General features: G+C 38.3%; 2 protein-coding genes across 2 annotated transcripts; both read left to right on the top strand.

Annotated features, from left to right (window-relative positions):
- Positions 1 to 3,049: 3,049 nt before the first annotated feature.
- On the top strand, positions 3,050 to 8,145 carry LOC121942651 (beta-1,3-galactosyltransferase 2-like). Its single transcript, XM_042485915.1, has 2 exons — positions 3,050 to 3,100; positions 7,003 to 8,145. Exons 1-2 carry the CDS (start codon positions 3,066 to 3,068, stop codon positions 8,132 to 8,134), a joined length of 1,167 nt encoding a protein of 388 aa, XP_042341849.1. The 5' UTR covers positions 3,050 to 3,065; the 3' UTR covers positions 8,135 to 8,145.
- A 4,274-nt stretch (positions 8,146 to 12,419) lies between these two features.
- LOC121942652 (beta-1,3-galactosyltransferase 5-like) lies at positions 12,420 to 18,687 on the top strand. Its single transcript, XM_042485916.1, has 2 exons — positions 12,420 to 12,661; positions 16,248 to 18,687. The coding sequence occupies exon 2, from the start codon at positions 16,258 to 16,260 to the stop codon at positions 17,248 to 17,250; it is 993 nt and encodes a 330-aa protein (XP_042341850.1). The 5' UTR covers positions 12,420 to 12,661; positions 16,248 to 16,257; the 3' UTR covers positions 17,251 to 18,687.
- Positions 18,688 to 25,303: the final 6,616 nt, after the last annotated feature.

The raw sequence follows: 25,303 nt of genomic DNA, 5'->3' as shown, positions 1-25,303 counted from the left end.
GGACTCATACAGAAGTAAGCACTTATGACCCACTAGAAGTGTGACGTGGTGTATTTTTCTGCAGAATCTCTGCCCTCTGCCTAATTTTCTTCATATATATCTGTGACCAGGACGTCTTTGAGCTGCAACCTTTGGGCAGTGATGTGTAGCCCCAAGTTGTTGATAAAAATGGACAACATGATAATTCCTCCAAAGTGTAACTTTTCAATCTTGATCGCCCCCTGGTGTCTGTCTGCAGTATAGGTCATAAAGCCCATCCCTCCATGTTAGTGAATGGGACAATGGGCCAAACTAAAAACTCAAAATACATTCCAAATAAATTCTTCCCAAAGATGGTTTCTGTCACTAAAGGTAGTTCTGATCATCCTGATGTTTGTTCAAGTGACCGTTTTAATGATAAGTTTGGTTTAAATGAATTAATAAATTCTACAAAAAGGGGATTATCCACCAAGAGTGACAGCTATAACAGTCATTCCATGTGCTCGCAATCAATGGAGCTGCTCACAATTGGTTGGAAGGGTGTTTTGGCGGGGACTCCCCCCACTGCAGACATCACTACTGTGCAGACTCTGGCTCTGAATGACATAACCAGTGCAAGATGGCAATGGCCGAATCCGGTATGTTTTAGCTTGACTTCAGTATAGTGGAGGTAAGTGGGAACGCGTCATCCATCTTTATATACAGTCTATGCTCCAAGCCAATAAAAGCACACAGGTGAGGAAGGGACATTCTAAAAAGTTAGCGATCAGGTGTCAGTACATAAGCAGCGCACATCCAGGAGGATGCCACAAAAGTCCAAGGCACAGCTCCGGAAAAACAAATATAGCGAGGCAAAACACTAAGCAGACAAAAGCTCATTCCAAAACAAAGCTGAATCTAGGGTTGGCTTTCACTGGTTATACTGTTTGCATACAGTAACCAACTAGTTTATGTACAAAGTTAGAAGAACTTAATTCATTTGCAATACCATGTACCTCAAGTTTATTTTAGATTTTATTTATTTGTAATTTAACCCCATATATATTTGCCCTACACTTTAACTTCAAATATTTTATGCATATTTAATTAACATTGTTGGAGAAAACGACACAGATAGGTGAGACCAAGGTCCGCAGCTCTGCAGAAGCCTGTAGGCTACAATTACTCTTTTAAAAAGTAAACAGCACTTCAGGTTAATGGCAGTAGTTTTCCAATGTACTGCAGGTCTCTGACAAAAAGGGTGAATAAAAAGACCGTGCTCACAGATCAATATAATTAGTGGGCCAGCTGTATGATGTAGTAATAGATAGCACACAGACTCACACATATATAATCAGACTTAACATCTTAAACAAAACAGAGAGGAATATAAAGACATCTGTCAGAAATCTTTTCAAAGAGCCACTGCAGGTGGGACGTGGATGACATGAAAAAAACATGGAGCGAAACAAAGTTAAAGTAACATGATTTTTGTAGGGGAAATAAACAAGTGAGCGTTTGCTGATGCTATCATGCTGACCTTTACTAACATTCAACATGGATCCTTTAGTACTAGTTGATTCCCTGGTATTTGTTAATGATTAATAATACAATCTCTGCGTTAGGGGTGCAATAATCACAATAACTAGTTCAGTGTAGCCTCTGGGCAACTGTTTGTTCTAGGGAGAGTTTGTACCAGGATGTGAGACCGTTATTTCAATCACCTAAATACTGTATGTTGCAATAGTTGTGAGACAAAAGGCCTCAGATAATGTTGAGCTAACAGGTGACAGCACAGTGTGTAACTCAACACAGTGCAACAGCTAAGCATACACAGGGAAGTTACTAATATTGTATCGACCCAATTAAGACACAGGTGTGCCATATGGTCAAATTCTATTTACAATAAATAAATAAATAAATGGCTTTCCATAAAGATTTTGCAACATGAGACATCCTAAATCAGTCGTTCAAGTAAGTGAGGAAGATGTAGGAGAGGTAATTTTCTTTTGACTACAAAATTAAACAACTTTTTACAATTTTGTACAGTGCAGGTCTGCTGTGTGATCTTTACAACAGATAAAAGAATATGGACGTGGATTTGTGAAAAACTTTAGTCTTGCAATTTGGATCAATTATGCAATCTTTATTTTTAATTATTTTTTAATGAATGAATTGATGATTTTTTTCCCCCCTTTTTTTGTATTTTCTAACATATGTATGTACACTCATAACTAATCTAAATGAAACTTAATCATTGGTTTCTTTATTCTTCCTTTCTCCTTGCATGGATCATTCTCATATTTGTTTGTATGACTATTAACACAAATACCATTGATCCATCAAATATGCACATGCACATCCACAGTTAATCTTTTTTTAATTTTCCATACATTATTAACCTGTACCCACCCCTACCATCCTCTCATACATCCCTGTTTTGTTGTTATTGCTAATAAAATGTACTATTAAAGAAATGGACTGCAGTGTGGTGTTTCCAGCTTTAGCATCAACAGGAATTTGAATCTCCTCCCTTCTACTTAATAACTGTGGTTTAACTCTCTTTTCCTTCTCTAAACACCCCCCACAACCCAAACACGTATGCGTAGAAAATACCAGCAAGACCATGCAATACATTTTCAGATTACAGTTTAGATGTGGTGACAAGATGAGCTGGTTCTCATTTGGGGGGGAATTACAAACCAGGATTTTATATTTTTTTCTGACCCTCTGTCACTATCACAGTCTCCCTCTCTCTATCTCTCACTGTGTGTGTGTGTGTGTGTGTGCGTGTAAAACCAGGTGAACACTTGAGAAGTCTCCCTCCACTAGACAAAGTGCATAGGGTCGACAGAAGGTGCGAAGCGGTGACACCATCCCCCTCCCTCCCTGCTCCCCCCCCCCCCCCTCTCCCCTCCCCTCTGACTCATAAGGACAAAAAAGTCGCCGTGTCAGTATTTATTCCCGTAGGTAACAGCGGAGCTAACAGTGCGTGGAAGTTATGGTTAATCAACAATAAGCTCGTCACACCTGAATTATCAAATTCATGGCTGAAGTGAAGCACAGATAACAGAAAGAGCTGAGGAAAGAAGGAAGGAACGGCAGTCATGGAGTCTGGCTCAGGTGGGAACTGGCTGAAAAGGTAAGAACTTCAATTTAGATTCAATCGGACCATAGTCTGACCATCAGCGTTTGTATGAATCCAAGTTTGGAGCTTTATGATTAATTGTTTTATTGTAGATTGACTTCGATATATAGAGGAGAGACGTCACAAATTATTATCAGCATAGGCACACATTTATCTGCAGAATAACAAACTTCACCGGATGAACTCAAAGGCTCACTATTAACTGATAGCTGATCTATTAAAGTGACTGAGAGAGGCTACAGATATTTTAATTTCCACGTAAAGTTAAAGAACAGATAAACTAGATACACCCGCTACTGTTAAGCACCAACAAGCAATTTAAAAAACAAGATTTTCCACTCATGATTACCATGGCAATTATCTTCAAAACACGTTCCGTGCGTATTTACGCACAGAGGCGCAGACCTGTACCTGTCCACCTTTACAGAGCGGAGGATAGAAACATAACAAATCACCCTGTATAGCTAATTAATGTCTTCAAGCTAAACGCAACCTCTCTGGGATTCCTTGATCTCCCAGAGTCGTCCCTGCAGGAAGCTCTTCTACTTTCCTCCAGTTTGAATGTGTCTCATTAACAGTCCACACTGTATCAAAAAAAAAAAAAATTTAAAAAATAGCCTAAATCGTGGGTCTACGACGTTTTTCAGGCTAAGGACCCCTTGGATGAAAGAGAGATGGACCAGGGGGGCCCTTATACATACATAAAAATGGGCTGCATATTAATTTTTTCCTACAATAATGTCAAGGGTGCCAGTATAAACAGAACTTTATATGGTCCATACAATAGTAAGCTCATAAAACAATTATTATTGACATATTCATATACAGCATGGATTCATCTGACAAGGATTCATGGGTAACAATTCTATCATCAATATTATGTACAATAAATTAAATGTTTATTTTATTTTTTTCACCGTACAAAAAGGTTGATTTACATTTGCTAATAAAATGCTGGATTCATGTAAACTTGTATTTTCGGACATATTTAAATTTTTGAAAAAAAAAATAGAGGAGCTGTAAATTATGACATATTTGATGCTGTTGATACTTAAAGATATTACTACAGTAAAAAGTTACTGTAAAAATACATCCAAATTCTTAAAGTAATGTACACTTTTTTTCCCCAAATTACAGTAAAATACTGTAAGTCTTGATGCTTTCTGGAGCCACTATAACCTCACATTCTACTGTAGAATGATGTAATAAATTAAAACAGTAAAATGCAGGTGAAGTAGTGACACCGTTAAATAATGGTAGGATGCTGGCAACTTAATGTGCCAGCAGTTTACTATAAATATATCGGAAAAGACAAAATGATAGCAATTCTAATTATTATTACTTATTAATATTATGACCAAGGATGGATTACCAACTGGGAAAAACTTTTCAACGTCTTCACCCATCTCGTTCATTATCCAGATAAACTAAGACACATTATTTTAAGGCAGGTTGACCATTCGGCCATGATTATGACAAAAGAATCAGTTGAACGTGTGCATCAGTGTATCGTCCTCATTATTATGATCATCATAGTGAATGCACCATAATGTTGCATTTTTGTTATATGCTGTCCAGAAATAAACCAGTACCTCTGTTTCGCTGGAATAACTGTCAACAGTATTTTCCGCATGTCAGTTTAGCTTTTAGTAATTTCATACCAGACAACTTCACGGATATGCACATGAGCACAGTGTAGAATACAGTCAAAACTAAGGTTTTTTTACATGGGCCTCCTGCAAAACAGGGCCATAGGTTAGCTAAAAATGCAGGGCCTCCCCTAATTGACATTGCGCTCACAATTACTGATACAAAATCCCTGGCAATATGCAATTAATCAAATTACTGACATCCAATAACGTGCAGTGAACTTGGCATTTGTCCGCCTGGGGCAAGTTGCAATCTTTGTCTAGTTAGTTATCCAGCCTTTGAGAACAGGTCAGTTCAGATTATTTGGATATTTTGGCCAAACAAGTTACCAGGTACTGAGCTTGTACCTCATGTATAGTATTCTGTTTTGACTCTCCATGACTCTGTCAGGGCCCCCAAAAGACACCCAAATATATAAATAAATACAGAAAAAAAGCCCTATGATTTGAAAATAAATAATACAATGAGCATTTAGTTAATAAGACAAGTCAAGATGAGACAAAATGCAATTATTAGTCCCTCAGTAGAAGATCTGCAAAGGGTATAGTGCAAAACAAGAAGTACCAGTAATAAATCACAAAGTAATATAATAATAGTAGTAAACAAGCACAATACAAGAGAGAGGCTGACCGGCTGAATTCATGTTATTGCATGTAGGAAGTATAGATACTGCACAGTTAAGTACATACAAATATTGCACCTGAGCGATGATTGCCAGTTTTGGTATGTGTGGTCTACTGGGAGCAGCTTTGGTTGTAAAGTCTGACAGCAGCAGGAAGGAAGTACATGATGTGCAGTATTTCTCCCTCACACAAAGCAGGTGAAGCAGCCTGTCACTTGTGTTGTCTGAGTGTCCTGCGTGGGGTGGGACATGTTCTCCATCAGGGATAATAACTTAAGAAATCTGATGCAATGTCTCTGACGCAGTTACTCAAGATAATCCAAGACCTTGTTGTGAGCAGTTCAATGTAGGAACTATTTTCTTATAACTGTAATGTAGCTAACATTACAGTTCAGCTGAAAAAGAGTTTCGCTTTCTTCTGCACGGTGTGTGTATGTCAGTAGAAGGAAAATAGATTCGATACTATCATCGGTCACTTGAATGCGCTGTCATCTGCCGTTGCAGCTTCTGATGGCTGTCAATGAGCTGTCAATAAGCTGTGAGGCTGAGATCCATTTACAGTTCAGTCAATGTGACATATCTTTTGATTCGCAGAGGATTGTTGGTCAGAATAGCCAGAAAAGCATGCAGGCTTGCATTCTCCAAAATGTGAGTGGTTGCAGTCGAAGATCCTTGTATTTTCTGCATACTGCATTTGACATACTGTGTATTAGAACTTGGGCTGTACCCGATTCAGAGTTATGACACTCAAATCAGTTATGGCAGGTTAATACAAATATTTGACAATTCGTTTTTTTCCATAACATGTTTCAAAGTTTGAATGGGCTCAGCGAGACATTCAGTTGTGATGACAGCGGCATCCATATAATGTAATAAACAAGATAACTACGCTAACAGGTCAGAAATTTGCAACTTTTTCTACTGACACTAGATATCAAACAAAAGCCCAAGACTGTGTTATATGAAATTGTTGTGAGCTGTAAATTTTTCCCATCCACACAGAAGGTCTCTCCTCTGTGCTGCTGCCTGTGTGTCTGCAGCTCTCTGTGCCAAAGAGCAGTGTGTAAGTCAAGAGGGCTTACTCTGCAGCAAATCTGGGGTCCAAAACATTACCAAATTACACTGCACACTGGTTAGACAGAATCGGACTGCTCGACTTGAAGCAATCTAAGTCAACTTAGGTGTGTCTGACTGATGACTCGAATCTCCAACTTTCAGAGTGCAGCCCTAATTGAAATCTATACTAATCTATTTTCAGGCATACTGGTAGTACGGGTATGCACAGCCTGTTTCCCCAGTAAGAACCAGTTCATAGTTTCTGTGTATGCAAGGTTATGTCTAAGTCAGCGTGACATAAATGTTTTCATCCAACCATGTCCACGAGGGTTACCCTTTTCAGATGCTGCACACATACCAAGCACACCGACCACGTGTTTTCCAATCATTTGTTCCAAAATCCAGCCCAGACCAAAACACTACAGTCAGGCCAACCACAGCCACTCATTCACAGTGAAGTTATTTTTAAGTCAGATATCCAACAGATATTCACTCCAAACCAACACGGAAAGTATTTCTGAGCCTCAAGATCCCATCAGTTTGAACCTTTCCTTTCTTGTCTTTATAGACTTACGGCTGAGAGCCTATTTCGTCAGAAGAAGCTTCTGTTCCACTCCTGGTTCCGGTTCATACTCCTGCTTTGTCTGATCTCCGTCCTGTGTTACATTCAGTCCAGCAGCTCTCGGCCATGGTGGGAAAACTTTCCACTCCATGTCCACTATCAGAGGCTTTTAAACCAAACTAATCAAGTCCATCTACCTCCTGCTTATCGTGTGCATCCAAAACACAGAATCAAACCAACTGGGATAGATGAAACCACAAAAAGCACATCTGTACTACCTACTGTGCCTCCAACAGGTACTCAGTTTCATCATGCCTACCCACGCAACTACCACTTCAATATTGATAACCCAGAGGTGTGCAAGACCAAGACCCCTTTCCTGGTCTTGATGGTTCCAGTAGCACCAAAAAACACAGCAGCTCGGGACGCCATTCGGAAGACATGGGGCAAAGAAAGCCTGGTTCAGGGTGAGGTGGTGCTTACTCTGTTCATGCTAGGCCTCTCTGGAGGAGCTAATGTTGAGCAGCTGCAGCAGACGCTCAAGCAGGAGAATCTACAGCACCATGACTTGATCCAGAGCAACTTCATGGACACTTACCTCAATCTGACCACCAAAACCATGGTAATCATGGACTGGCTGGCCACACGCTGCCCTACAGCAGCATATGCAATGAAGGTTGACTCTGACATGTTCCTGAACGTTGACAATTTAGTGATTATGCTACAGAAGCCAGGCATCCCCAAGCAGAACTATCTGACGGGTATGCTTATGTGGAACAGGCCAGTCGTCCGTTCAAAGAACTCCAAGTGGTACGTCCCTGAGGAGATGTACCCAGATCCCCTATACCCGACCTACACTCTAGGTATGGGTTATATCTTCTCAAACGATCTTCCAGAGAAATTCGTGGAGGTCTCAAAATCAATCAAACCCTTTAACATAGAGGACGCTTACATTGGAGTGTGCATGGAAAAGCTGGGTCTTTCACCAACATCGCCGCCAAATCCCTCACAGTTCAAGGCCTATAACACAAAGTACAATCGCTGTGAATTCTCCAAAGTCATCACCTACATTCTTGGGTCCTCACAAGAGTTGGTGAAATACTGGACAGACTTGAAGAAGCCTGAGCCACCCTGTTAGGACAATGAATACTCCAGATCCAGTGAGAAAATCACAAATGGAGGAGATTGGGTGACAGGGTGTTGGAGTGTTAACTTATTTCTACATTTCTATTGTACTGGTGTGAGCAATGGGATCACCATTGTCGAAAAGTTACAAAGGTTTATGAACGACTGCACTTGAACAATTTGACTTTTGTGTATTTAAAACTATTTTGTGGGGTTGCCAACAAAAAAAAACTATGAAGGGAATGTTATTTCTATAACACCATTATCCTTTTGATGGCTAATTATGTTGTAGAGAAATGCTTTGATAAGCAAGTCATGTTGAGTCTGTAACTCTGTAGTACCTGTAAGTTTACAAAGGCTGAAATGCGTGCCTTAAGCACTTCTCCTAACAGCAGGGAGCAGTAAGACCACTTGAATCTACTGCAACAAATGCAGGTTTTCAAAAAAAAGTCTATGCAACTTATACGAGGTACGAAAAGCTTTCAAGATGTTTTCTATACATTCAGGAGAAATCAAGAAAAAATGCTCAACTTAATTGTGAACGCTCAAGGTACCTTTCTAAGTAATGAAAGAAACAAACTATTGATCACTAGCCGAAAGTTGAAAATGGTATTTATTTTTTATGTTGTAAATTAATGTATTTTTTAAAATGAAAGGAAACAAAGAGGTCAAACTACTGAACGCACCTGAAGCTTATTTGACAGCATGTCATAAAATGACAAATAATATGACTAAATATTTAACAATGCTGGAATTTTTCTACATTATTTTTTATTCAGAATGAAATCCTCCAATGTATTCTGGTAGCAGGGGGTTGCCCGGGGTTTCATTAACTTGAATGGTAATATCATGCAGCACAGTGCGGTCCTGAACATCCAAGACTTTTATCCATAAGGTTGAATTTGTACTCATTGTTAATATTCTATTTAATGAATAACAGAATAAACTTGAGCCTCAGTGGATTTTACATGAATATACAGTATGTTTAATATAACCCAAATCTAATGCCAGAGAAGATCGTTGGACAGCATGAATGCATGGAAACAGCAATACCATAATATTTAAAGTAACAGAAAATGATTCAGCCATATATAGTAAATCATACACATCAAACAGATTCATGTGTACTCAAGCTATCCTGAAGGAGTCAAAACAATTGTTGTGTAACCCTTGGTTTAGTCTGCTGAACACTGGAGTCTGAAGATCTACAAGGTCCTCATCTTGAAGAATCTTAACCTTCAGACACGCTGGAGCCTCTTCATTTGCCTGCATGCAGACATTAAAGGCCTCTCAAAATACCAAACCAAAACATGTGAATGTGTGACTGTGTGTATCCATCTGTCTGCAGCTGATCTCACGAACTAATGGACAAATCAACATCAGATTTTGTGTGCACATACATGATTGTGTGCTCTAAGATGTCTTGTGGTTTCGGTGATTCACAATTGTTGAAAAACATGTTTTATGTACTGTTCTATATGTCACTGACTACCGATTCCTTACTCAGCTTAACTAACCAGTAGTGGCCAAGTTTTTCAAAAATCAGCTAGTCTAAAAACAATAAAGAAATTAAAAAATGACAGTTTTTGCACCGTCCACATGCTGCTCATGAAGGCAGTGAGGCCTGGGCATTACTGTCTGTTGCAGGACACATTTTAGCCTTTGTAGTGGTTAAAAAAAATCACCTCTATAGAAAAGTTTGGTCTCATTTTCAGTGGGAGCATCTGCAGATTAATTTCATACCCTGATATGGTATTATCCATTTAAGTTAGGCACAATATGAGACAAAAATGTTTTATTATCTTCTCCACTATCTTAGGTGTAAGTGAGCCATGATTTCACCAGGCGCTGCTGCGCTGTGATCTAGCTGTCCAGCAGTTACCCGATTTTGTCCCGACAGCCTCATGGTTTCATACTACACCTTTCGGAAGCAGAGAAATTTAGTGACCAAATTTTGTTGATTTAATCATTTTTCCTCAAAATTTATGCTTCTACTCAAAGTAAGTAGGCAGGCTATGTAGTTAAATACTTTCTTTTTTGCTGTCTATTTTAATTGTTTATTGTTGTTATTAATAACTTTGTTGTGCTGTAGCCTACATACAAAGTTAATACCATTACAAGTCCAGTTATGGATTGATTAAATGATAAAATGGATTATGTGGTTAAAAAATCTGTTGTTAAAAATACATCCGCCCTCATTATTACATTGTGTCTCTCACATACAGCGCCTGTCAGCAAAAAAACCCCAATCTACTCTGTGCAACCTGCTACAGGTTAGTCAAAAATAGACAAGGCGTATAATCTCTATTTACATCTACGATGCTTCTGAAATGCAACGCATCTGTTGTAGCAGCATTGTGCACAGTGACTGTGATCAGCATGGGCAGAGTTCTGGGCTCTACTGAATGCACTTTTTTAAGCTATTTTTACTGTATTACTTGGATGGGATTACATTAAAAATCATCCCGGACTGAAAACATATTGTAGCCTATATTATTACTGCACATGTCTCTCCTGTAGTCCAATCTGTTTTGAAAAAAAAAAAAAATTAATGTTGTGGGATAAATGCGCACTGGAGGGACGGTGCAAAATAAGAGCAGGTTGATCAGTGTGGAGCAAGATTTCAGATAAGCTGTGAGAGGAGAGGTTTACAGTCTTTGTAGAGATAGTATTTATTGTTAGTAAATGCATAAAAACACTTGGAAGAGATTACATGCCCTACCAAACAGAAAGGAAAATATCAAGGCTAACACTGTTAAGATTAAATACTCAGAGATGTACAAACTGTCCTGTTCTATTTTACCCTTAATTGTTTGTGTTTGATATCATCTTTAAAGTTTAGACCCTCATATGATTGCCATTAATGAGTGTGGTGTAATAAGATGTTTATTTTATCCGTTATCTTGAATTGGACTGGGCAGTAGTGGTATTTTCCAGCCAACAGGGAATTCCTGAGAAAAGCTGCACCTTGTGATGACTCATTCAGGTAAAGTACACGTGGCACAGAGTGACAAGAAAGTTTGCTTTTACCTCCATTTGTCACCACTGCAGTGCTAAAATTGAACTTTTCTTATCTGATCTATTTTGGCATAGAAGAGCAAAGCAATCAAGGAGATTTTTGGCAAAATCATTGTTAAGCACAGCCAACATGTTATACACTATTACTTTTTCATCAGGTTTGTTGTTTCACATCTGTTGTTTTCAACGTACACAGACAGGATATCAAGTTGCATTCAAGGTCTGAGGTGTTTTGTTTATTGACACTCGACAGCCTCACTGACCGTTCTTTTGAGATAGTGTTGTCCTTGTATCTTTATAGACCATCGTGTTTATATTATAGTTTGCTGGCAGCTGCAGGCAAACTTAGATTTTAGGGGTTTTTTTGGCGTACGCTACACTACATCCCGAGAAATTGCTTTGTTTGTTTTCATCAGACTTTTTTCAACTGTACACTTAAAAAGATGTTCCAACTAATGGGTTTAGGAATAAGATGAATATGGCAAACAATTCATTTATGACCAGTAAAAATATTAGTTTAAGATAACTATGTTTTAAAGAAAAGTCTAATTTCAAGCATTTACTGTATGACTAGCAAGAATGAAGTGGTTTTAATTGCACTGGACTCAATTTAAAGTCAAAACATATTTCTATTTTACAGTGGGTAAAAAAATGAAAAAAAGGAGGAAAGAAGAACAAAAAAGATGAACAATAATTCATTTGACTGTTAGTTATAAAATATGATATCTTGGGGCTATGATGAGAAATTAGTTTATATTGAAGTCAGTATGACATCTAGTGGTGAAAAAGGCATACTACAGTAAAAGCATGTTCCAAAAAAATTACTTTGAATTTCATTAAATCTACGAGTCTTTTGATAGTTTTGGGTTAATTTAATGGTGTTTTTTATGCCATGACACCATTATTTGCTTGCTTTTTAATAATTTTTCGCATTGATAGACAATTTTAGTCTGTAGATGTAAGAAAATAGTAAAAAAAATAAATGAATAAATGCCTGGCATGGTTTTTTAAATCCTAAACTGATGCCTTGGGAATGCCTGTTATGTCAAGGCTTGGAACCAATTAATTTTTGGCAGTTTTGCTGAAAAAAAAGGGTTTACTTATGGATCAATTAATTGTCAAAATAGTTGAGAGATTAATTTGTAGGCTACAGATAAATTAATTGATTCAGTAAGCTACTTTTGGCCTTTAGTTCACTGTCAGAGTATTTTATCATTGACTGTGGATTAATTATAAAAGACACCTAATTTAGGCAGATTTGTATCTTACCTGGCTGAAGGGGTTAAACAGGTAGGTAGGAGAACAAGGAAGTGAGGGGCGCGTGATCCATGTGGGCGGGTGCAGGTTCAGGTGAAGGTGCACTGTTTGTTCCCACTCTGGATCCGTACAAGATCGTACCGGCGTTAATATGGTGCGTACTGGTCTCACTGGTCTCCCGGGATTTTTACTAAAGAGGAGGAGAGAAGAGAAAAGCCGGTGAATACAGGAAGTGCTTTCAAATAGGGTCGCGCAAAAGTAAAAGGTAAGTAACCAAAAAAGGAAAAAAACGTGTGCACCACGTTATATGTTAACCTCAGCACTTTAAATTCCTCCATCGTTCGGTCAAATAGCGATTAAGGGAAAGTAAACACTTGATTTAGTCCAACTGATGATTTAATTTTCATAATTTATTTCTATTTTTTCATTCTTTGCTCTGCTTCACTTTTTTTCCTGGACAGTAGCGAGCAGCAGTTTGTCCACAGAGCTTTGTCTAACCTATATTGGTGGTCCCGCCCTGAACAAAAAGGGTATTGTGTCTTTCCTCACACAGTAAACATTAGTGGGTTGATGTAAAAGGTGTTACCCGCTGATGGATAACAACAGGTTAAAAAACAAATAAGTTATCCAAAGTTTATATATTCAGTAACAGTGCTGTTTAACTCTTTGAAACCTGAGCAAATTGGTGCGATTTCTTTCAAAAACATGGGCAATGAAAGAAGACATGACCCATAATCAGCAAGAAAATAATAAAAAGTACAAGAAAAATACCTGAAAAATGGTGAAAAAAATAAATATAAATAATAATAATGATAAATAAATAAATAAAATAATATTAATAATGACAATAGTAAATACAAAAGTATAAAATAATAACAAATAAATAAAAGTTTCAGAAAAAAAGAGGAAATAAAAGACAGTAATGCCTTTTAAACGATAATAAACTGATAACCAAACTAAGTAGTCTATTTATCTACCAACAAGGCTGCTGTAGCAGGCACTGGCAACTTCTACTCCGCTACAATTTCAGTTCAGGAAATGTTGTAGCCTACTAAAGGCAATTATAACATATTTCATTACTCAAAAACCTCTAGAGTTATTTGGATGAAATTTTAATGTCAGTGACTTGTAGGTTGTCTGTCTTGTTTTTGTTGTTTTTACAAGCAGTGTTTGATTGAAACACATGTTGTTGACACTTACTAGTTATTCTTTACATTTACTGTTTAACACACACAAAAAGCAAACAAAATAGTAGTCTGGTATCTACTATGGTTCCACATTAGTAGTAATAATAGTAATAATAATAACTTTATTTATACAGTTCATACAGCAAGTGCAACTCAAAGTGCTTTACATAATATATTTTTTAAGACAGAAAAAATACAATAAAAAATAATGAATAAGATACAAGTACACAACCACATACACATGAAAAAAAAACTACCATTGACAAACAACACTGAAATGCTCTTAGATGTCTTTATTTATGGTTTTTAACAGAGCCATTCCACATAATGGTACTTTAACTTACTATTACCTACTTGAAGTAGATCTTGCTGATTACGATTGTTCTTTTACTTCAATAACATATTAAATTCAGGACTTTTAGTTGTAATTGAGTATTTTAGACTGTGGCATTTCTATGTTTACATAGTAAAAGATCTGTGTACCTTTTCTACCACTGCTGTCATAAACAGCAGGCTGCTGAGTTAATAATTACGCGCAGTGCTTATCAAAGATATGACTAATAGCCACCTTGTGTTTTCTTGACATTGGTGTTGCCACCTCATTGTTCTTCAGTTAATATATACCATTTTTTTCTTAGCCAGTAGCTTCAGTTTGTAGAAAAGTCAGGTAAAAGTGGTAATCCTTCGGTTTGCCACAAACTGCACTTTCATGTGATGGAGGTAACAAATACTGAAGCCATTGTAAGAGCATGCAAGGGAAAGGTTCAGATTTTAAAAGTTGGTTTGACTATCCATTAGAAATGTACCTAGCCCAGCGAAAGGTTAAACTCATGCATAACAGAAATACAGATGGACTTTTTTGGAAGTTTGGTGTCTGGGGGTCCACTCCCAGGAAATTCGTATGACCAGAAACTTAGTTTACTGCATTCTGGTGAAGTGTTATGCACCAATTTATTGTGGAAATGTATTTATGTTAAGGAAAATACAAAATTCTGGCGGGAGGTGATAATTCACTTTCAAGTTTTTATTCTCCTGTAAATCAACGTTTCTCATTTGATGTTATCCCCGCTGAGTCATCACACATGTAGGTATGATCTAGTCCTCCATTGTCCTTTTTGTCTTTTATTTGGTGAAGTAACCTCTTGTGCATGTAGCATCTTTTCACATCAGTAATAAATTAATTCATTTGAATTTGTTTATAACTCCCCAGGACTTTGGCTTATATGTGTTTGAGCAGGATTTCTCTGCATATTCAAAACATACATGCATATGCAAACCGACGCCCTTGCCTTTGTGAAATCTAGGAGGGGTAGCCTCATGCTATGGAAAGCTGCATGTAAAATGCCATTGTATTTTACTTTTCTACAGCTGAGGTCTCTGTGACCCCAAACAAAAGTTTTTATCATTAAATGAAGAAAAGTCATTAAGTATTCAAGCTAATAATTCAATGCTAACAATGTTATTTACTGAGCTGAATCAGTGGTGTTAAACTTTAAGTGGAGTTTAGAAGTACTGACTCCAAGTTTTTGTCAGTACATTTTGCCCCATTGCTTGGCCTTACACTGATTTATCTCACAAAGATTCAAATCTTACAACAACAAAGTGGCAAGATAAACAAAATATTACTGTTTGGTAAAAGGAATCATGAATCATGTTTTATATTAAAGTAACTGCATTGAAAATCTAAATAAATATTTTTCCAAGTTCCATTACTAAGTCAGTGGTAGCCCACGAGAAAATGTCTACAGTAAACATATTCAATAATACACTGTGTGGTTATTTGGGCAAGGAGAAAGAATTTCTGACCATTAATGTTTTTTACCTGTTCGCACTCTGATTGCACAATTTTGAGATAATTAGGCTCTGTTCTATATTCCAAAAGTAAAGATATTGTTTCAATGCTACAAAGTTGGGTTTTTTTTTTGCCAAAAATTTTAATTTTATGAGCAAACCCAACAGCACTGTACATGTGACTGGAAGAGAATTTGCAGGGTGCAGACAAGGCCAATTGCCTTATCTTGCAGTGCTAAAGACGGTAAAAAACTATTCATGTATCTGCCCCATGATTTGGTCCACTTAAAAATTGAATAGGTCCTTCCTTGTCCCATGCCACCCCCTCCCACTGAGTCTCATGAAAATAGGGGCAGCAGTTTTTTCATAATGCTGCAGACAACCAAACTGAAAATACAACCATCCAGGCGGAGGTAATCTTATGCCTTTGTATAATGGAAAGAAATGAAGGCAATGAGAACTGTATTGAATTTGATCATTTCTGCTTCGGTAAAATCCTACAATACTCAAAAAGTTTGGGTTCAAGAAACATATAACAACAAACAAATCATCAAGGCCACCGAAAAGCAGCAATGTGGATCAGATCTGTTGGAGACAGTGCTATGGTGGTAACTGAAGAAACTGTTGTACAAAGAAAGCAACGATCCTGAGATAGTATATTACTTTCAGTCTGTGGCTGTTTCTCATGTGTTTACATGAGCAACCCCCCCCCCCCCCCATCTCCATTTATTGGTATCAGTATGCAAACTAAGATATTGTATACGAACTGGTCATTCATACTGATTAGCATTATATTGACATTGAGGGACACCATTTTCTTGAAGCTTTTGTAATTGCATTTTTTCAGAGCATTAAATCGTTTTTTTTTCTCAGCTTAGATTTAATGGAGAGCAGGAAGTGCTTAAAACACATCTTTATCTCCATCCTGGGAGCAGTGACAGTCTTCTTCATCTATCTCAACTGTAACTGGAAGTTGGAGGTCATCGATATTCCAGCAGCAGCAGCACCAGGAGAATCACGATGGGAGGATCCTGGGCCGTATCATGTGGCCTACCCGCGAAACTACAAATTCATCATGGATGACACAGCGACGTGCAAGACCACGACTCCATTCCTGGTCCTGATGGTGCCAGTTGCGGCCAATGACGTGGCAGCTAGAGACACCATCCGGAAGACATGGGGGAACGAGACACTGGTTTTGGGTCAGCAGATCGAAATTCTCTTCATAGTGGGCCTGCCGGGGGGAGCTGATGCTGAGCAACAGCAGGAGAAGCTCAAACAGGAGAACCTGCAGCATCATGACCTGATCCAGGCTAACTTCCAGGACAGCTACCACAATCTGACCATCAAGACGATGATGATGCTGGAGTGGCTGGCTGTGCACTGCGTCAAGGCCTCCTATGTCATGAAGGTTGACTCCGATATTTTACTGCATGTCCAGAATTTGGTGAAACTGTTGCTGAGTCCCAGCGCAGCCAAAAAAAACTACATGACAGGTTTGGTGTGGTGGCACAGCCCGGTTTTAAGGAATCCATTCATAAAGTTCTACATGCCGAGAAGTGTAATCGCAGAGTCAGAGTATCCCCCATATCCTCTGGGGATGGCCTACGTTATGTCCCTGGACCTTCCTGCTAAGATTCTGTCAGTCTCTCCTCAGATTAAACCTATCTACATTGAAGATGCCTACCTGGGAATGTGCCTAAAAAACCTGAACATTACGCCCACAGACCCTCCTGAACAGACGATGTTCATAGTGAACCCCAAACATCCTCTGAGCGGCTGCAGCCTTTCAAAAGTCATCGCCGTGACGACGACAAGCATTCCACAGATGACAAGTTACTGGGAGAGGAGCAGACAGCCAGAAGCTAAATGTTAAACTTCATCAGGTTTTGTAAGACTGAATTAACCTTTTTTTGTGACTGAATCTGATTTTTTTTTTTACATGAATTAAATGAAACATATTTGTCTGCAGAGAACATGGAAGCACCTTGCTTCTTGGTTGGACAGTAAAATGTCTCTTTGTATAAAAGACAAAACTGATTTAAGGGTTTTTGAACCGAGAACTTTTTTGTTACCAAGTATACACCTGCGCCAGATGGGCTATAAGGACTTCCTGAGTTGCATCAGCTCTCGTACACAGATCCTTAACTGTAGTAGTAAACATAAAGACTGATTCTCTACATCACCACATTGTCACTTTTTAAGTTTTACATTTTTTAAGTTATTTTGCAGGTTGGTCTGAAACATGTGTTGAACTCACAATCATTAATGTTGATTTCTTTTGGAATTTTTACCTCGTAGACTGTGTAAAATAATAGACATGCCCACCGGTTTGTGGACTACCATTGCAAAGTGCTGAGTTAAGCATTTTGGCCATCACCATCTTGTATTTTTGGAGCCAAAAGTGATTATATTTATATGAGAGGATGGAGATAACCTGAGCTGCTAACATGGTTAGCATGGTATATTTACAGCCATGATTAACTGTGATAATGCTAATGCTAACTACTGCTTAAAAATCAGGCTTAAAACAAATGTATTTTGCAGAAAAACTGATTATCCAATTCCTTAAAGGGTCCTCTAGTACAACCGAGACTTTTGTGCGACCTGAATTTAAAGTTAACTTTCATAAACTTACAACACACTGAAATAGCTACAGCTACACCTAGGCCTTTAGCTTTCTCCGTTAATCTGGGGTTCTGCCATGGTAATGTTACCTAACTAACATTTAGCTATGAATGACCCCCACCTGTCAATCAAAGTGGACACGCCCTTAATTATCTATAACTGCAATTCTCGATGAGTAAAAGAAAAACAATACACTGCCGTACAGTTGTCATGATAAAATTAACCATAGAGACCAAAACTAATTTGTGTTCCACTTATTTCTGCTGTAAAGTTGGGCATTTTAGCAGTGGGGGGATTTTGATATTTAACTCACTCATTTACATATTATTAAGGTTGAAAGTAAAAAAAATTCAAGAATGGGCCAGCTTGTGTGACAGGCTGTCTGTGAGGCATCGCTACAGTTTATGATCAGATCCTGACATTTAGCTTTAATTCTTAATGGAGTGACACTATAGACATAACATAATGGGTTAACTTAAAAAAAAGTTGCACATACCAACACTGAACTGGGGAGGACTGATTTCGAGAAGGCACCTCACTAGGATACATTGCAAAATGCACTAATTAAGCTGTAATTGTTAATGATATCTGTGGCTGTTTTAGTGTATGTGTGTGTAGGTGATAATGACTTTGTGTGACTGAATAGTTTCGATGTTGCATAGAGTATATGTATTTTGTTCACACATTTCTCCTGTAACGGTGACCTTAATCTTAATATGACTTCTTGGTTAAATAAAGCTCATCTTAATATGAATATTAAAGAACAATACTTTCCAGAGTTCTGACTGCAGAGTGTTGTAGGTTATCTAACTGGCAGTGAAAACTCTCAGGTAGATGCTAATCCTGTGACATAATGCTCCTATAATGACGTTAATTTTGGAAAATAATTTTTGTGCAAGGCTGCAAGCACTAATTTGTTCAGTTAACATGTTAGGTTCAACCCAGTTTTATATGCCAAATTCCATGTTTCTCTTTGGAAAAGTGAACAGCATGTTTTGGGACAGATTACTCGAAATTATATAGAGTTGCTGTTGCTTATTAAAGTTGTAATATGCTAAATTAGGTGTCACCTATTGGGAAGTTAATGTGATGGCAAAAAAGAATAGGCCAATACTTCTAATCATTAAAATTAAACTAGTGTTGTACTCCAGATGACTCACAACAGGAGCTACAGTAAGTGTCTCCTGTGTTCTCATTACTCAGCTGCTGAGTCAGCCCTCTGTACAGTTGTGATGGATAGTTATTCCAGAAGAGGGCGGGCTAACATCAGATATAATCTACAATCATCCAACACAGCTGTGAGCTGCACAGCATGAAATCCTCAGGAATTCTCAGGCACTGGCACACGTATAATAATGACTTTACTGTACTTCATCTGCTTTAAAAATGATAATTTGTCAGTTTTTTCTCTTCCAAATTTAATCAGTGTTCAAAAAACTTCTCATGAATACTCCTTGATAGTGCACATCTAGTGATCTAGCAGCGGTGCGTGCATACGTCTGTGCAGTGATGAGGTTGGACCTGCACTTGTGCAGAGCTTTTCGAGTAATTTTTAATCACTCAAAGTACTTTCACACTACGAGTCACATTTACACACACACACATTCACACACTGGTGGCTGAGGCTACCATACAAGATGCCACCTGCTACTCAGTTTTGTATTTGCTCTGAGGCTCGCGCTCGTGACAGAGCGAGATGTAAACATTTAAGGCGTCTTCCTCGGCTGATATCAACATTAGCTATTTCAGGGGTGTTAGTTGAGCTACCAGTAGATTCATAATTCATTTTAAACTGCTCATATCCTGAGTAAACAAGTCATGATTTCTGGAAAGAGGCATAGCTTTTGAGTTTTTAAAAAAATGTTTTAGTATTTTGAGCATTACAAGCTGAGTCCCATCTAGTTCTATTATACTGGTGAGAGAGCGGACATCTCTATGACCGATATCTTCAACACTCTGCACCTCACACCAAAACAATCTAGATTGATCAATAGCACGACAGTTAAGAGGAAAAAATATGTATTTTTGATTTTGGAGTGGACTGTCCCTTTAACATGATGATTTGAGCAGATTTCCACCAATAGATTTAATCACTATAAACTACTGTATCATTTCAAATGGCAAATAAATAAACAACAATGCATAAGGGTCATTCTCTCCTCACCTTTGAATCTTAACATTGTAAAAAAGCAAAAACGAGGACAGTGACCTTACCACTGTCCCCTCCTCTCTGACATCAACAGTCTCGTCCTCTCCCATGTGTTCTCATTCATCTCCAGCTGTCTATGATTTGTTCTCCCTCTGTCAGATAAGGGAGGATCCCCAAAGTCAAAGGCCCTGCTCTCCCCTTTCCTGCTGAGTGCAGCCTGCATAAATCACACAGATGCTGACGTCCCAAAACCCTGGATTCACACATTATTCACTGTTTTACTGCCATCTAACGTCAAAGATCCTCCTCAGTTGTTGGCACTGCAGCGTAAATTACTGTTGGCAGTATCAACTGTGCAAAGAGTTCAGTTTTACACCTAGCATATAGTGAAGTGTGTATTCATGCATATAGTTTGGAGTTTTTTGCCTTGTTTAAGCACGGTTGGGTTGTTTCTAGGCACATGTGATAGTTCATCCCCCTTTTTCAGACATATGTATGTTCCCTCCTCCACTTCCTGCCTGTGCTCAGCAGACAGTTTGTTTGGCTGTGTGTCTGCTGCCTCTGCCATGCTAGACCCATTCTTTGTCTCGCTAATTCAGGTATAAACACAAAATCCTCACAGAGATTACACAGACGCTCCAATTTGTACACGCACATATACACACACACACACACACAAAACTAGGCCTACAGAGGAAATTGCTCATCTTCTTCTCTTCCTTTGATGCTCTCAGACGGGATTGAGTTGATGGATTCCTGTGATTTACTGTATGCAATATCTGTGTGTATGTGTGCATGTATGTGTGTAGCAGGTTGTGGTTGGGCTTTTATTTATGTCCCTTTCCTTATCACAAAGGCTTTTCTAACTGCATTAGTGCAGGTAAATGGAAATGTTGTAGTGAAGATTTTAAGTTCAACATACAAAAGGACAGAAAGACAGATTTTTGAAGAGAGACAGACAGGAAAACAAAAGCAAACGTGACGCCAGACAAAGGAAATAAACAATTGCTTGTAGTGTTGTCACAAAAAGTCAGATGGCTGGAGGATTCAGTGGCATCCACAGGCGAGGTTGCAAAACTGAAAGTGCCGAGGAAAACTACAGTGGCCAGCAAGAAAATCCAAATTTCTTTATTCATTTTTCTGAAACACCCCCCCATTTCACGAGTCAGTGCTGAAACAGAATCTAAACCCTTGTAGCCATGATTTCTTGTATCATTACCAAGTATTCATTAATGTTCATAACCGGTGATCCTTACAGCCCCCACCACTGCTTTGTTTATCAAAGGTTGGCTGGCCACATTTGGCTGTGAGGCGGGACAAACATTGATTTTTATTCATCTCTAAAAGCTTTGAGACAGATGCTTCCTCTCTATGTTTCATCCCTTTAACTCTAAACTCACATAATCTTAGTACTTAGTCGCAGATTAGTTTGTTGCTCCACATATCCTCAAATCAGTGCTTAACTAAGAAAATTGTCTCTTACAGTGCACCTTATACATGGAATAATCTAAGGAAACCTAAACCTCCACCATTACGGCTGCTTAAATACCTTATTTCAGATTTTTAATTATACTTCTACACCATAACATGTTTGTTATCACGATTTTTTAGCTGTTGGCTATTTACATTATTTTCTGTTACTTTGCATGATTTTATTTCTATTTTAATTATTATTTGTTTGCTTGTTGATTGTTTTTAATGTCTTTATTTATGCTTGGCGCCAATGAAAATGAGGGTCTCCCTCACGTCTTTAATAAAGGTTTGAATGGATTATTTACTTTTACAGTAACCCTGGCCTAAAGCTAGATTTTCTTTGAAACGTAACTCCTAATTCACATTAAAAATCTACAAATCATACACCCAAAATATTCTCCAGTTATACTCTCAGACCAGGTGTTGTAATGTAACCTCCACCCCTCTGCCCCCTGCAGACCGGCTGTCCCCCCTGTCACCCTGGGAAAACAGAGAGCACTGCAGGGTCATAAACTTCAGCTGGTCCTGTTTTGGACACAGACAGACAAAACACACACACACACACACACACACACACACACACACACACACACACACACACACACACACACACACACACACACACACACACAAAACATCTCTTCCTTTACATGCCCTAAAGACAGCATTGGTCCTCAGCTACACCAATGCCCAAAACAATGCAGGTTTCTACACCAGAACATCTCATTTTGCTGATGTGCATAATTTACAGAACCATGGCGAGTACACCAACGGTTAACTATAGAACACAAAAGAAAAGAAAGTGGTCTAACTACAACATTTCAATGCAAAAATACTCCAAGAAAGACAATTGCAAACAAAGATTATCTAAATGTCACAATGTTGAAATTGGTGTGCCAAACCAACTTCAAGAAAAGAGACAGTAACAAAGAGAAAGTCTTTGTTAACTTAGAAATGAATCATTGTTGCATTATGAAACCAGTTGCTGTTATTATTCACAAGGTTAGTTTATAAACTGGGTTATAATCTGTTTTCCGATTATGTTACTTTGGAAGCAAACACTAGTAGAAGACTTCTTAAATTATAACATCAGACTCACTAACAAATGTCCACAATTCTGTCCTGTCTCTGTCTCTGTCACACACAAACGCACACACACACACACACAAGCATGCACACACACATGCACACGCACACACACATGCACACGCACGCACACATGCGCACGCACGCACACACACACAAACAAACCGTTAATGTGAAAAGCAAGCCAGACGTGGTGGTGATTTAGAGGTAGCAGACAGTGGAAGGGTAGAGGCCAAGCTCTGGGTCTCATACTATCTCTCTCCGTTCACCAGCCCATAAATAATCACACAGCCTCACAGTGACACGAGGGAAGCTGCATTTTGAGATGAAGGACGGAGCGAGAGAGAGGCAGAGGAGACAGTGTCGTTTGATGAACGGAGAGAAAGAGAGCGGAGAGATGAGAGAAAGAAGACAGGTGTGGGAAAAGAGAAAAATACAGACGTCCTGCCGGCTCCAGTTCTGGGTCAGTATTTACTTTTACTTTCAAGCCTTGACAGATGAAAACTTTTTAAAGATTGATTATATCAACTTATTTATACCACAGGGGGAAACGTATGACGCTCCACTAGCAAATGGTCTAAGAGGAAGCTTTTAAAAAAAATCTGCAACAGGTTTGCTGCAATATGGAATTTTTTTGCCTTGATCCTAAAATGGTCTCATCAAATGCCTTCCACTCACTGCGTTAGGCTTTTAACATCTATGAACACTGCTGTTTTTTCTTTTTAACCCTTTGAAACCTGAGCAAATTGACTTGATTTCTTTCAAAAACACAGGAAGAAGAAAATGAGCAATGAAAGAAGAAATGATCCAAAGATTTGCAAGAAATAAGGAAAAAGTACAAGGACAAATTACCTGAAAATTAGTAAAAAATAAATAAATAGATAAATAATAAAATAAAAAAAAAAAATAAAATAAAATAAAATAAAATAATACATAATTTATAAACAAACCAAAACAAGTAAAAGACCTTGAAAAAGTGCTTAAAAATTATAATAATTCCATATCATAATATTAAATACGTAATGATCATTTTAAATCGAGTCTTTCTCTAGCCTTTCTTCTTTTTTTCCCACTACGTAGCTTTCCCTAGAGTTAAAAAAAAAAAAAATTCATAATCAACAAATTTCTTGCAATTTGTAGAACATCTCTTCATCAAGTTGCTCAATGCCTTTTTCCCAATTTTGTTTGATTTTTTAAAAAGAATTTACTCACCCTAAAATATTTGTGAAACATGTCTGAGAGCACAAGAAAAGTGATGTCGCTCCAGGTTTCAAAGGGTTAACATTTCATCAGAATTCCTCGTCTTAACCACAAGGACCCCTGCCACTCAGGTTCTCACGATCCCTGTCAGAGAGTCACTCTGTGGGCTGTGAGAACCACCAGCGGCCCCGGCTGCCGGAGCCTCACGCTGCTGTGGTGTGCTCCCTCGACACACGCACACAGACGCAAACAAAAAACACACACAAGCAAGTCACAAGTCGATGTCTGTTGTATATACAGCATTTAGGCCTGTGCCTGACTCACATTAAAGGCATAAACCACCAAATAATGGAAATTTGTCGTTTTCTTTGAAAATAGTCAACAATGATAGAAAAAATAAATCAGCATTCAACATTGTAGATCCTGTACTGGTCCCAGCAACAAATGGAGTGGATAAGTCTATAGGCTCTTTAGCTGAAGCTAAAGTGACACCCATTTTTTACATTCATTGGGAAGTTAAAAAAAATACGGCTCCTATGGAAAAGATCCTGTGTAGAATATGGATTTAGTTTTTGGCTCAAGTCATGTGAGCATTTTCCAGAAGAAAACCTGCTACATTTGTCAGCCATCTACAATTATACTGTAGTGTTTGATGGAATCTAACCTCACCTGTTACCACAGCTGTTACTTATATATGGGTATGGTAACTTTAGAAGTATTTGACCTGACAAAGATCACAAGTATTATTATCACTCATTAAAATTTGTGGTTTGGAGCATCACAATTGTTAATACATTTGCCGGTCAGTTATTAAATTAATAAGTTGACTGTAAGTTAAACAACACTCCCTCTACTGTCCACTATATTATTTCTGCCTATTTTTTGCATCTTCAGTGTGTCTGCTGCTTCAGTTTTGTTACAGTTTTTTGTTACTCCTGCAATGGCGTCCATCCACACAAACGTCTCACCGCAGCTCATTAGCAGTGCTGATGAGTCTGAGTAAAAACTCTGGTGAGAAACGTCATTAACATCTGTTTGCGGTCCACATGGCGAGGTTGAAGGCCATGTGAAAACAAAATAGCAACACTGACGAGGCCAACAACTGCAGAGTCTGGAGCGTGGACCAAACATGCATTCCCATGGCTGTCGTCTCCCTCCCACCTCCCTCTGTCACCCCCCTGTTGCTTTTATTTTTTCCTCATTTCCAAACAGTGTCCATCATTAAATTCTGTCCTCTTTACCTGTTTGCCTTTCACTTTCTTTTGGTCTTTTCTTTGTATGTTGCTCTACCTCTACTTCCTCCAGCCTCAACACTGATCCCACTCTCGTTTTCCTTGCTTCTATCACCTTGCTTCTCCCTCCTTTCTTCACTCGCTCTGCCTCTTTTCCTCTC

Source organism: Plectropomus leopardus, chromosome 4 (genome assembly GCF_008729295.1).
Source record: "Plectropomus leopardus isolate mb chromosome 4, YSFRI_Pleo_2.0, whole genome shotgun sequence".
NCBI classification, from domain to species: Eukaryota; Metazoa; Chordata; class Actinopteri; order Perciformes; family Serranidae; genus Plectropomus; species Plectropomus leopardus.
The sequence above is the reverse complement of the archived record's forward strand: the minus strand, read 5'-3'. Positions and strand labels throughout refer to the sequence as shown.

Excerpts from the sequence above, each read along its gene's own strand:
- LOC121942651 (XM_042485915.1), top strand. The coding sequence starts at position 3,066 with ATGGAGTCTGGCTCAGGTGGGAACTGGCTGAAAAG. Across the intron at positions 3,101-7,002 it reads GGTGGGAACTGGCTGAAAAG|ACTTACGGCTGAGAGCCTAT; the intron begins GTAAGAACTTCA and ends TTGTCTTTATAG.
- LOC121942652 (XM_042485916.1), top strand. The coding sequence starts at position 16,258 with ATGGAGAGCAGGAAGTGCTTAAAACACATCTTTATCTCCATCCTGGGA.